This window comes from Oculina patagonica, chromosome 13, assembly GCF_052425735.1.
Source record: "Oculina patagonica isolate OP01 chromosome 13, crgOcupat, whole genome shotgun sequence".
In the NCBI taxonomy this organism is placed as follows: domain Eukaryota; kingdom Metazoa; phylum Cnidaria; class Anthozoa; order Scleractinia; family Oculinidae; genus Oculina; species Oculina patagonica.
The window spans coordinates 18,948,607-18,962,309 of NC_135770.1; the positions used below are offsets into that span (position 1 = coordinate 18,948,607).

Consider the following 13,703-nt stretch of genomic DNA (forward strand, 5'->3'; position numbering starts at 1 on the left):
TCAGTTTGTTTATTACAAAAGTCATCCTATACATGATTACATGTTGATAAATAATTCCACTTAACGTGTTTTCAATAATGTAATGTACCAATTTATCATTTTTCACGCATTGTATGTAGGTTGAAAACAAAGAAGAAAATTTTGCTATTTAGAAAGGAGTGATCTTTGAAATCAAGTCAGTGCATGCAACAATTATCAAGTAGCCGAACAAAATGCAGACAACAAATTTTAACATTAAAGTTCAAAATAATGAAACAGTGTTGTTACACATGAAACTAACGTTTACAATCATAATTCCTGGCCCGCTACAGAGAAACCATGTCAAGGATCATAAAAAAACTTTCTGGATTGGAAAGAGTAAAACAAGTGTCTGCTCTTTACAAATGCTATCGTTAAGGCCCATAATACGGGCGTTCTTTCTCTTTCAATTTGTCTCGCAAAATTGTTGCATTGCAAGATGTATATATAGTGTTGTTGCACGTATTATCACCCCTATTGCAAGTTGTGCAACATGTTACACAGTTGAGGTCATGTCTACTTCGCGCAACATGTTGCCGCAACTTGCAACGCGGGAGAACACTTTGCAACTTGCAATTGCAATGCAACAATGTTACGAGACAAGTTGAAAGAAGATGATGCTCGTATTACAATCATATCTCATAGTCTTTCAGTAAGAAATTATACCAAAATCGTGAAGAGAGTGGAAATTGTGTTAAAATGTAACGTGACGAATGCGTACGACTGGAGGGAGAGGGCGGGGGTGGGGGGGGGGGGGGGGGGGAGAGGCGTTTTTTAAGCATTGTATTACTTCCGTGTCCTTACTTCTGCTTTAGTGTTGTATTTTTTGGGTAATAATCTAATTTATTCGGTTGTATTGTGGCGATTGCAACCAGGCTAAATCACAGGTAAAATTGCACGTGAGCACTTGTCGGTGTTGTTTACTTTACGTTTTCCCGTTCGATTCCCTAAAATGGTATATTTACTACCTCATTCGAAGAGATGTTGTGTGTTCCGTGACTTAAGTTGTAACTTTTTGTCTCGTGACCCTGAAATATGCAGGCACTCTCTTCACTCCAATGTAAACATTCATTTGTAAACATTACAAGATTTAGCATTCTAGGAATATCATTTTTTATTTGGCAGGTTAATCAAATGACAAGCGTCAGTAAAGCTGTTTAGAAACATAGAAACTCTATTGATCAAATTTTTATTGCCAACACAAAGGACTTATAAACTGGAAAACTTAAGTAGCATCCGAGAAATCTAAAGATTACAATGAGCGGATTAATAAACAAAATCTAATGCGCATTTTCCAAGAATAGTTCCTTATCCCACCTTCTGACTCATTAGCATTAAGGTGTGGGGAGACTCCTGTCGAGCAGAAATGACAGGGAACACAAGAGTGGATGAGTCAGCAAGAGGGGTGGGAGGGAGGGACGACCAGTTCCTAGATGTCTTCGCGAAATGACACACCTTGCATTAATTTTCATATATTTTATCATGCCACTGAGTCATCACGTGAGAAAATGAATATTAAATTGTATCGTTTAAATATTAATCGATATTATGTGAATTATAATTAATAACCTCACTGACTACGTCAATAATCCTAATTGATTACTCGCGATTGTATGGTGACTATCGGACGGACTAATTGATTTCGAACCTCATCACTGTTGTCTAACTGGTCAATCCTGATAATTTCGATAGCCATGACAATAATAAAAGGTTTGAAGCTTTGGTCGTGTTATTTCACCAATACATACATGAAATGTGAATAGTTCCTTATCCCACCTGCTGACTCATTAGCATTAAGGTGTGGGGAGACTCCTGTCTCGCTATACCAGTGTTTGATGCTAACAATACTACTCAAGTGTCAGTCCTTAACTAATATTCACACATCCCTTCTCCCAATCCTTACAATTCCTCAGTCCTTAATTTATTTCCTCCCATGCCTAATCATATTCATGTCCTAACTCGATATCTATTTTTCAAATTAACAGAGAAATGCCCCAATTAACGGGCGATAGTCGTTTAGAATCCAGCTAATCTGTTTTTTTTTTTTTGGTAGCTAGAGATCACTAGAGTCTAAAAAGAAATACGCGAACGTATCTCTCGCTCCACCCGGGCAAAATATTTAGTTCAGCTTTGAATAGTGTTCTGCCATTTAAGACATCCTTAAGTCCACATGAGATGGTATATCAGGCGTGTGAGTCCCGCCAGCCCAAAAAGGATCACTGACACCACTTTGCAAGACACTTCGCAGGCCATAAAGAGTAATATCGCGCGAAACGAAGATATGAAGAAACGAGCTAACAGGAGAGCCCGGCTCGGGCTGCGTTTAATTTAAACATCTAGGGCGGCCATAATCTCACCCGAAACAAAATAGATAAGCCCCGCGCAAGGGAACCCTCAGCCGGTCGCAAATAAAGACGTAAACTCCTATTACTTTAACCGGACAAACAACGGAATTATCTTCACATCGTTAAAGGTCTTTAAGCGCAAATAAGTTATCGGAGCGATATCGATCTATTAGTGGTGATTATAAGATGCTTTCTCTATGTGGTAACTATAGAATTTTGGGATTTCCATCCTACCAAGATCGGGAGCTCTGTTTGATAAAAATAGGCTTTGAAGAAAACATGATCGCGCGAAAAAATAAAGATCTGCTTTGGGTGTCAGTATCGGACCTTGCGACGATTTCGGATGCGTTCTACTATATTATGTCATCAGTAAGGAGAAACGGCTCAGTTGAGATATGCAAAGCGTAGAAATTCCTATCGTTCTCGGGACATTTACTACAGCTGGAAAAAAAGTGTATAGGTCTGTCATGACGCTTGCTAATATTCAAAGACTGATGTGCTTCAAACGAGCTGTTTTCATTAGTTTTTATGAACGCGCAACAATACTCAGTAGCTCATCATGAAGCGGTAAACTATAAACCGATGAACTCAGCGCCTATTGTTGTTTCTTTCTTTGTTTCAATGAACTTAACGCGCTTTTCTGAATATAACTCACCGCACGAGTGTTTTTTGGTTCGTTTCGCGAAGATCAAACATCCACGCATTTACTTATTTCGCTTAATGGATTTGCATTTACTTTAAAGGAGGGTTCATTGTGTCGCATGTGAACTTGTAACATTAGAAACAAAGCTCATTCCATTGATCTTCATTGTACCTGCGCGAGCAAGACGACTGTGTTGTAAATAAAACAATTCAGGTTCTCGCCTGAAGTTGTTCCTCCCTTTTACGGACAAAAAGATAATTCTTGACCATTAAATCGGTTACGGAGCTACTATAGCCTGGAATTCCGAGTCATCCGAGCCGCAGCCCAAGACCATGAAAAAATCAGTCACATACGCACTTGAATGAGTTCTCTCGTCCCAGCGCTGGGCATGATTCTAAATGCACTATTGTTTTTCCCCAGAATATTACATATAAAGAAATTAACCACATGCACATTGTCTGGTGTAGCAGCCGCGGTTCCTGACGCAGCGACAAGTTCTATAAACAGGGATGAGAGCTCGTTCTCTAAAGATCCTTGTTATGTTATTGTTGTTGTTGTTGTTGTTTTTGGGTGGACTTGAAAACCAATTCCCTGTAACCATTCCAGACGGTACGTAGAACATGGACAAAGCATTTATTTTGACAAGGTAAAATGAGATGAGTGACTCAGGGGAGGTCCCTGGAGCGGGGTTTTGCTAAAAGCAGGCCCGCGGCCCACGGCCCGCGGTCCACTTTGCGGCCCACCTCACGGCCCGCGGCCCGCGGCCCACCTATAAGCTTAAATCAAAGAAAATCCAAAGTCGAATCTTCAGGAGTCTTCTTCATCGAAAATACCACAAGTATTCGCGTGGGCGCGGAGTAGACGAGGATCATGACTTACTGTTTCTTCCCCTTTTTGCACTTTGATGGCAAATTCGCCAAACTGATTATGAAACTCTTAAACGGATGGCTCCCAAATCTCTTTTTATCGATAGGATAGCAACGAAACCCGAACGCCTCCATCTTGTTTTGCTTCTTCGTTCTCGCCCCAGTCTCATATTGACGTCGGATCGAATGCCTGGTTACTAAGCTCCGAACGTTCTGCAAACGCACGTCCTTGTTGTCACACAAAAATGCATGGTAATGAAGAAATATCTGTCAACAAATACCAAAAAAAGACCAGCCATACGTCAAAGTTGGTGTTCATTATATAAATGAGCTGAAATTGTGGGTAAGACTGAAGTATTTTCCTTTTCAATGTTAAGTGAGTTCACGTTCGATTTTCGATGAAGAAGACTCCTGAAGATTCGACTTTGGATTTTTTTTTTATTTTCTTTGATTTAAGCTTATAGGTGGGCCGCGGGCCGCGGGCCGTGAGGTGGGCCGCCGGGCCGAGGGCCGTGGGGTGGGCCGCCGGGCCGCGGGCCGCAAAGTGGACCGCGGGCCGTGGGCCGCGGGCCTGCTTTTAGCAAAACCCCCTGGAACGAAAGGAAAAAGCTCTTCTCTTTGGGATTCACACAGATATCCCTGGGCGCACACAGCAACCCGAGCTCTTCTCTTTGGGATTCACACAGATATCCCTGGGCGCACACAGCAACCCGAGCTCTTCTCTTTGGATTCACACAGATATCCCTGGGCGCACACAACAACCCGAGCTCTTCTCTTTTTGGATTCACACAGATATCCCTGGGCGCACAGAGCCACCCGAGCTCTTCTCTTGGGGATTCACACAGATATCCCTGGGCACACACAGCAACCCGAGCTTTTCTCTTTGGGATTCACACAGATATCCCAGGGCGCACACAACAACCCGAGCACTTCTCCTTGGGATTCCCACAAATATCCCTGGGCTAACACAGAAAACCTTCAATAAAAAGAAACATTATCCCGAATAAAACTGCTACAAAATTTACATGTATAGATATGACAACTACGAACTGAAAGAAAAACAAGATCCCGCCAAATGAAATGAAAGCCGACCGAGGTTCCACAAGGGAAAAATGGACCTACCAAATACATGCAAACATGAAAGCCGACGAAAGCCGACTGTAGTCCCAAGGGAAAAAACATGAACCGAAAACATGCAAACACGTGTACCCAAAAAAACGGGAAAAAGCGAAAACAACATGGCGCACCAAAACTAAACGCGAAAATAACAAACAAACAGAAAAATTGACCTACCAAATACATACAAACATGAAAGCTGACCGTGGTCCCAAGGGAAAAAACACGAACCCAAAACATGCAAACACGTGTACCCAAAAAAACGGGATAAAGCGAAAACAACATGCCGCACCAAAACTAAACGCGAAAATAACAAACAAACAGAGCATTAACTACCCGAAGCAGGATGAATAAAAAGTATTTCAAACCTCGCAGAACTAGCTGTAGCAATCCCAGCGTTGTGCTTCGAACCAACAGTCGCGTCTGAAGTCTTCACCGGAATGACTGTAGCAGAAAATTAAATCGACGCTGTGGACAGCCGTTGAAACCTTTCCAGAAATATGAGAGATAGTCCGGGGTAGTGTTTTTTTTTTTTTTTTTGTAGGAGACTGCGCTTGCAGATGTTGCAGCTGCTTAAGGTTCAATTGACAGCACGGCCGTTCGAAATTTTTGAGAAGTAGTTTGCACCGGCCGTGCTGTCGCAGTGTTTAGACTGACCAGTTTCCATCATGTCTTCGCGAAATGACACACCTTGCATTAATTATCATATCTTTTATAATGCCACTGAGTCATCACGTGGGATAATGAATATTACATGAACTGTGAATAGGCATCAGTTTAGAAATAACAATAAAACAAATCAAACAAAATAAAATCAAAACAACAGCAAACAAACAAACAAGACAATAGCTCACATCACAATTTGTCAGTTCTTTACGCCGATTCTTTATCTAGGGCTGTATATGGGGAGAGGCGGGAGGCCCCGGGGGTTATTTTCAAGATGCTTAAAACTTCACCAGCTGAAATCATATAGCTTCCTTTAAGGTATTCCTATAACACCTAAAAAACGCGTGCACTGAAAAAAAGTAACGTAAAAAAGTTTCTCTGTCGACTGGTATGCATTGCGAGCGTTTGCTTTTGTTTTGATTTTGTCGCTGAAGCAAAGCGTTGGAAAATCGAAAAGATTCGCGGCATTTGGCAGCCTTAAATAAAGGTTAACGGTAGAAACAGGTATAGAATGTTCCCTTTTTAGGCCATTTCAAGCTAAGAACTACTGTACTTTGAAATTGTGACCTCTCGTCGTAAGGTCGCAAGCAGCGTCAATCTCCTGCCGACGTACACGTCACTGAAACAGACAAACAGATTCAAAAGATAAAATTTCTTTTTATTTGCTTCTAGAAGCACATATACAGAATATACAGTATTTATTGGGCGTAAAACACTGTTAAGACCAAATTGTGGAAAATCTAAGAACAAATAACATTTTTGCGTTCGTTTTTTTGTTTGTGAAGGAGAACGCATACTAATCGTGTCGTTTGCCCGAAATCAGTCCCTCGGGCTTCGCCGAATAATAGCTGTCCCATTTCAGCTTTTGGGCGCCATCTTGGGTAGAGTCGGATCTTTTGATCATAGTAACTACCCTCTCAGTAACGTCTTGTGAGAACTCGAAGAAAAAGCTGAAACGTATGTCTGCTGAAGTGCGGGCCGCGCTTATTTGCACGATGCCAAAAAAAGTCATGAAAGTCCGTTCGAGCTTTTCCCTTCTTTCGCCGTTGCTCCCGCCCCAATTCACATTTCCTTGGCAATATTATTTAACATGTACTTGAATGAAAAAAAAAAAACTTTAGTATATTTTTTCTTTTCTATTATTTTGCACTGTGTAGAAAGCTCTAAGCGTACTCGACAAGATGACACAGTTTGTGTTGGCTGTGACGTTCTATGACGTCACATGACGTCATAAGAGCAACCATATTGGATCCGTCATCTTGGATTTAACCATTTTCTTAGAAAGTCATAAAATATCGAAAATTGATTGCGAGATCATGCCATAATGCTCACCGAATGCAAAAATAAACAAACCGTAGAATTCTGTTTCAAAAAACTGGAGAAAAGAAAGAAACATGTACAAATGACGATTTTTGATCAGATCTGCTCGTTGTTATGACGTCGCCGTGGTACCGTTAAATAACATGAACACATGGTTGGCATATCAAAATCTCCCCCCCCCCCCCCCCTTCTTTTACGTCCGAGGGTTGAACCTCTTAAAACTAAAAATTTACTCAATTCAACGTTTAACCCCGCCTCACTATTTCAGTCCGTATACTTAATCGAGGACGTTATAACATAGGGCGGTTGTATCTCCTGTCCTACGCTCTACAAAAAAGTATGCCGGAAAAGCTTCAAAGGAATGTGTAAATGGCTTATTATTTTTTAACTTTGAAATGGCTTTAAAGAGCACTGATACGCTCGGTCCCATCACCAATTTGAATTGTTTTACAGACACTATACAAGAGGCACGATTGCAGATTACAGATTCTACGTTTCAAAAAAATTCCTTGCTCTAAACTTTTAGTATTTTGAGCTATTTTAGTTTGATAATTTTAACACATAAACGAATAGTATTTTTTTTTTCAAAAAAAGACCAGTAATCTTACTTTCACTAAAAGCAATTCAAGAACAATTTTGTTTCCTGCGAATGTCATTGAATCAAGATATATCCCATGACTTTCATTAGCCTGTCTCCACAAGGGTAATCCGAATAAAAATATGCACCAAACCCTACGAAAGAATCACAGGTGTTGCAATCGTCTTCATTATTACCATAGATACCAATTCTTGCTTTTAAATTAACCGTTACGTGTGCATTGAATCCCTCCCTGTTACAGTTGCGCTGCAAACGATTCTGTGAAGCAAGCAGTGTCTTCCACGTGTCATGGCCAAGTGAGGTGGGGCGGTGTTGTCCGTCAGCAATAAGTGAGTACAGCGAGTCAGCTGCCTGGTTAATAACGATGAAATTCGTTGTTGCCTCACCAGGGATCTTCATACCAAGACATATCTTGGAGAAAGGTGTGCTCCAGTATGTCGGTAGTTTGGTCTCTTGGAAGTCAAATCCACTCTCCCCTCCTGCGAGGTTGAATGTTTCGTTGTTGGTCCATAAGTCTGAACTATATTTGAAAGTTTCCTAGAAACAGAACATATGATATTTTGGCACATGAAATACAAAAAAAAAAAGCCAAACAAAACAACAAACAAAAAAAACAGAAAAGGTGCTGATAAATCTCCTAACGAAAATGTGCTATGAAAGATGCCAAAGATATGAACAGCAGACAGCGTAAGAAATAACCACCGCAGCTGTGTTTAAGCAGGCATCGAGAGCAACGTCTGTCACCTTATAAATGTTCAAACATGCAACTGTGGACGATAACCCTACTTGTATAAGTTTGATCAATAGTGATTTAATCGGTTTAACATACAAAACAAGGGATTTATACCACGTAAGGGGAACTTCACTGCATTATGCCTTCAACTTTAAACAATATATTCAGTAAATAACCTTTGTCCCGTCAATCTTCATAACCAGCGTCCATCCACCACCACCACATGGCCCCATGCCAATGTTACTTACAACACAGTAGACTTTGATTTTTTGAGATCCTATTTTCAGCTCGTAGGCTTTGTTTTCACTGAAACCGTAAATGAAAAAAAATATATAGATTTCTAGTTTAGTTACGATTCCTTACATGTTTTATCCATAAAACTAAATAATCAGTTCATTTCGACACACGAAATAAAGAAATTCTTGAACTGCTGAGATGTTGGGAGAAGCTACGTTTTCTTTGAGGTAAGTTAAATAATAAACAATGACGGCTTTTTATCTATAGCATAACAAAAGTTCAATCTCAGCAATGCTTTGCCTTGTGTTGTTTCTATTTTGCAAAATTACCACTACCATCATCGCATTTTGTTGAATCATCCCGCTCCCCCGTGATTTTTTTCACCGTGTTACGGAATTTTTTTTTTAAAATTCCGTATCATACTCAAAAGTATGAAATTAGTTGTAATTGTAGATCTTAACAAGCAGTGTTTCCAGAGGGCAGTTCTCCCATCCGAACTCATTTTCGTTAGACATAGCGAATAAACTCTGATAGCATTAGACGCTATTTCTACGATATATTTTTTATTTTACATAAGGTTAAAGTTGAAATTGTCAAATTTGTCACCTACTTAAAACTGCCATCCTTGCACGACAAAGCTGCAAAAATAGACAAAATATTAGTGCCGAAAGCATAGATTCGGTCGATTTGAAAAAAAAAATATATCTACAGCTCGCTAATATTATTTGACTCAACGACGTTTGGAAGAAGAGCAATTAACTTTGTCGGATTCAAGGGCTAAAGCCTACGCACTGCAAGACCGAGTGTTGGTCTCGGTATTCACTGGAAGTTTGTTTAGTTACATAGAGAAAATGTACAAGTTTTTATTTTTGCATGGAAATTTTTGGCCTGTCCGCCCAGGAAGCTTTTTTTCTGAAGCTACACTTTCACTGCTACATGGCTTAGAGTTTAGAGTACTTTGCTTCAATATATAGAAACAAAGTACTTGTGTTTGCAATCGGCTAATCATATCTCATTAATATTCAGTTTTAGCTCCAGCTCTCTTCTTCTACCCATCAAACAGCCGTTCGATCTTGTCGCTAGGCTTTCAGCTTTGATCCGACGTTTATTGAAATAGCTCTTTACCGCTGGGTAGAAAAATGAGGTACTGTGAGAGGAAAGTGTCCTGCATAATAACCAAAATACAACTTAAAACCCAGCCAGAGCACGAAAGTAGACTAAATCATCAAGAAATCATCAGGTCTGCATATATCACTTGAGTAAAATGTTGTAAAAAGGACCCGCACACAACATAAAAGAGAGAAGTTTACTTACAAGTGCAGTTGAATGATCCCTCCATATTGTTGCACAAATCATCGTCAGTGCAGTTATGTGTTCCTGTAGTACATTCGTCAACATCTGCGAAATATAAACAATATAACAAGGCCCAGTCACTTAATTCAATCGTTTTCCGTTTATTCTTGACAACATGCTGGCGAAGGCTTTGAAAAAGTCTGCCTAGCCTGACACACTCCGCTGGACAATGGTTTTTAAACTCTTGCGTCCCAAAGAACAAATTATTTTCAAATGTTCAAAAAGACGGAGGCTGGGAGATACCCACATGCCCTTCGTGTACACCAAAAAATGCCGATAAGAAACCAAGAAATCTTAATGTCATTAACCTTAGCAGTTACAAAGAAAATGGTCTAACATAAAAGCGTGCAATCATTGGCAGAGCCAACATTAAATGTTTCGTTGGATTTAACTCTGTTTTAGCAAACTTTAGGGAACTTTTTAACTACGTCAATAAACAATGTTCTTGAACTTACAATCTACTTCTTCGGCCAACTCAGATTCACTAAGTAAACTTGTATTTTCCTCATTTTTTTGTTGAATTTAGAGACCCCCCTCCCCCTCCACACACAGAAAAGAAAAATAACCTTCACACTTCCGTCCGTCTCCAAGATATCCAGGTTTACAGGTGCAGTTGTACGATCCTTTGGTGTTAATGCACTCAGCATTAGCATCGCAGCTGTGTGTTCCTTCAGCACACTCGTCAATATCTAAAACAATGAAAACAACAACAAAAGTGCGTTTAATAAGAGCTGTGTTAAATTAACACGCATTACTGTCTAGGGTATCGATTTTCGTGAAGAGAAGAAATGTTTCCGGGCAGTAAACTTGTTTTAACATGTTTGCCCCGGAAACTCGTATCTGTGCATATGACGCAGTTGCAAGATCATTTTTTAGCCCGTTTTTTTTTTTTTTATTTGTGCTTATTACAAAGGTTAAATAAAGTAAGCGATTGACCATCCTTTAAACTTTTGAAAGGCTAGCCCAATACAAATGTGGCCTACAGACGGCGGAGCCGGGGGGGGGGGGGGGGGGGCGGGGGACGAAAAAAAAGACACAAGAGAAGAGCTAGCCCCCACTTCAAGTGACAGTCAGCCCCCCCCCCCCCCCACTTGGAAAAAGCTCCGCCGTCCCTGACAGTACAGTGATTGTTTTGCGTATTGATATAAGATAAATAGTCTAGCCCCAGGTTATGGGCTATATTACTTAATGTTCGATTTCTGCATATCAAGTAAAGAAGTACACGAAATGTATACGGCGATTGATTTTTTTAAACTTTTCGCATGTTTCAAACTAATCCTCACTTGGCTACGATTTCCTTGTCTACACCTTTCAGTTAAATTCATGGTATACCATGCACTTTAAATTATTGACATTGATGAAAAAGTCATGCCCCGTTGGCACAGCCCAACGATACGTTCATGAGAATTTCACTTTTACTTTCACTACTAAAACAATGCATTCAACTCTTCAATCCTGCTGCCGTCCTAATAACGTTTACAAGCAATTGCGCATTTTACTTTTTTTTTCTGGAGAGTAGTAAGTTACCCGGCATTACTAAATTTTCAACTAGCTTTAGACCGAAGTGTCTATTGCAGGTAAAGTTAATTTTAGGTGGCGGCGGTCTTACATTACGACTTGTTTATTACTTGTAGCTACATATTTTTTTACCACTGCAATCCTGACCAGTAAACCCTGCAGGGCACAGACATCGATATCCTTTCTGCGTAAATCCGGTTTGACAGGTCGCTTTTTCATTGCAAGGGTTATTGGCGCAGTGGTTCTGAAACGGAAAAGAAAGCTGAAGTTAGTTTAAAAAAAAAAATCATTTATTGCGCGAATGCTTGTCACTTTAAAAAAGTGGCATGTAATATTGACATGTTATTAACGCATTCAAGTTTAAGTAGGAACAATAGTAAGTCATTATGAATGTCGTGTAATAATCTCGTCGATAAGAATGAGACATTCCACCAAAATGAAACTAATGAAAAATATTAAGGACGTCAGATGGTGTGATAAAGCATCGAAAGCACGTTTAAAACTTCTAATATTAATAGAGAACCAAAGGAGGTAACCTCTGGAGAAAATTATTCTTTTGCAGAGATGAAACTCAACCTTAAAAACAAGAAAGAAAATGGAATTTATAACGGTAACAAAAACACGGAACTTGGGAGTGGGAGCCTGGCGTCGTGAAAACTGGGAAAGGAAATCGCGTTCTCCTCTTGGCGATACCATCGGATGAATTCCTTGAATGTAGAATCCGCTACCTGCCTCGCTCTTACCTTTGTTCCACGATATTCATAATCCGGATTTTCCTCCAGGTCCTTCTCGTGTCCTTCGTGGGTAGCATTATTTAGTTCACATTTGTGGTTTCCAGTTTTACTTTTCGGCATAAAATTGTAACTTAGACAATTGTGTTCCAAGAAGCATAGCGCACCACAAAAATCCTTGTCCATGACGTCAGCGCTACGAATCATGTGGTTGGTCAGACGTTGACCTTTAAACGCTTGGTCCTCTCTAAACTCCAAATGACGACATTCGTCTGAAAAATATACATTTTGCAAAGTCAACTTAAGTGTAGAATACCAAACTCCCTCGGCTGTATTTAAAAGTTAAAGCCAGTCCTACTCGACTGGTTCAATATAATTATATATTCAGACGAACTGGCCTACGAACAAAGATTTGCAGAGATTCAAGACATCAATATGCTCGTTTGTAGAGTAACAAAAACAATGAAATAAATATTTTACGCCTTACTCAAAGAATAATGAAATCATCGAATTTCGTAAAACAGGCACAGAAGTTTTTTCTTTTTCTCTTGAAGAGAAAATTAATTCTGCAATATAGACATAAACACTGAAAAATGGAATATCCTGCGTTAAGTTTGGTGATCTGATAAATTATAGTTTTCTATAATAAAACATATTTACAAAGAGTTGAAGTGTTCGGTGTGAAACACGGCTAGAAAACTTGAAAAAGTATTACTCCCGACGCTCCGTGAATGTATGTCGCCGTTTAAAAAGCATATTTACGACCCGTGAGAGTTCGTTGACGACATTACGTAATACTGTATAAAGCAGGAAACGTCTACTTTGGATCAGTTGTTATTAAACCTTTCTTGACATTTTAAGAGTTTTAGTCTAAATTCAAGAAAACAAAATAGACCATTATTTATTTTTTATATGTATCTCCATTACTTAGATGAATGCTGTCTCGATATGTTTTTGTTTTATCAATCGAGACTGAAAGCGCACCTTTAGAGATGAGTTTAAAATATTGTATTCAAAAATATGTGGTATTTTTAAAAGGAAAACGTACCTGCAGTGCTCCTAGCCTCGGGAATCAAACAAGACGAGAGGACTAAAATAGACATAGAGCAGATGAGAATGGACGTCATCCTCGATTAGAATGAAACTGAGCAATTTCGGTGAAAAGCTCTTCCATGCATCTGACGTTGTGAAGCTATGATGCAATGACTGAAAACATCAACTGATAAGTGTTTGCATTTCATAGTTTTTACCGTGCAACGTCAGTCCGCTTTACTAATTAATATTCCAAACATATAAAATGTCATTGTTTAGTTGCTAAAACACGGATGCCCCCTCTTGGATTTGGAAAATATACAATAGGTTTAACTTTAAATTATTTTGCAAAAAATAAAAGTATATAACGTTTTACTCCGTTGTCCAGATATACATCATATCTCCCACAAACGTCAATGACAGTATACGTTGCGCTACTGTCATCACTTCGTTTTGTAAACAAAAAGTATTTAGGTTGGTTTGAACAAAACATTATATGTCATTAATTTATTAATGAGCTTTATCGT

General features: G+C 39.4%; 1 protein-coding gene across 1 annotated transcript; it reads right to left on the bottom strand.

The window, feature by feature from the left end:
• Window positions 1–7,231: 7,231 nt before the first annotated feature.
• LOC144634598 (uncharacterized) lies at window positions 7,232–13,345 on the bottom strand. The gene is made up of 8 exons (XM_078493615.1): window positions 13,193–13,345; window positions 12,157–12,416; window positions 11,546–11,657; window positions 10,462–10,584; window positions 9,857–9,940; window positions 9,153–9,180; window positions 8,482–8,611; window positions 7,232–8,109 (listed from the first exon to the last, which is right to left on the bottom strand). Exons 1-8 carry the CDS (start codon window positions 13,269–13,271, stop codon window positions 7,627–7,629), a joined length of 1,299 nt encoding a protein of 432 aa, XP_078349741.1. The 5' UTR covers window positions 13,272–13,345; the 3' UTR covers window positions 7,232–7,626.
• Between the last annotated feature and the right edge of the window lie 358 nt (window positions 13,346–13,703).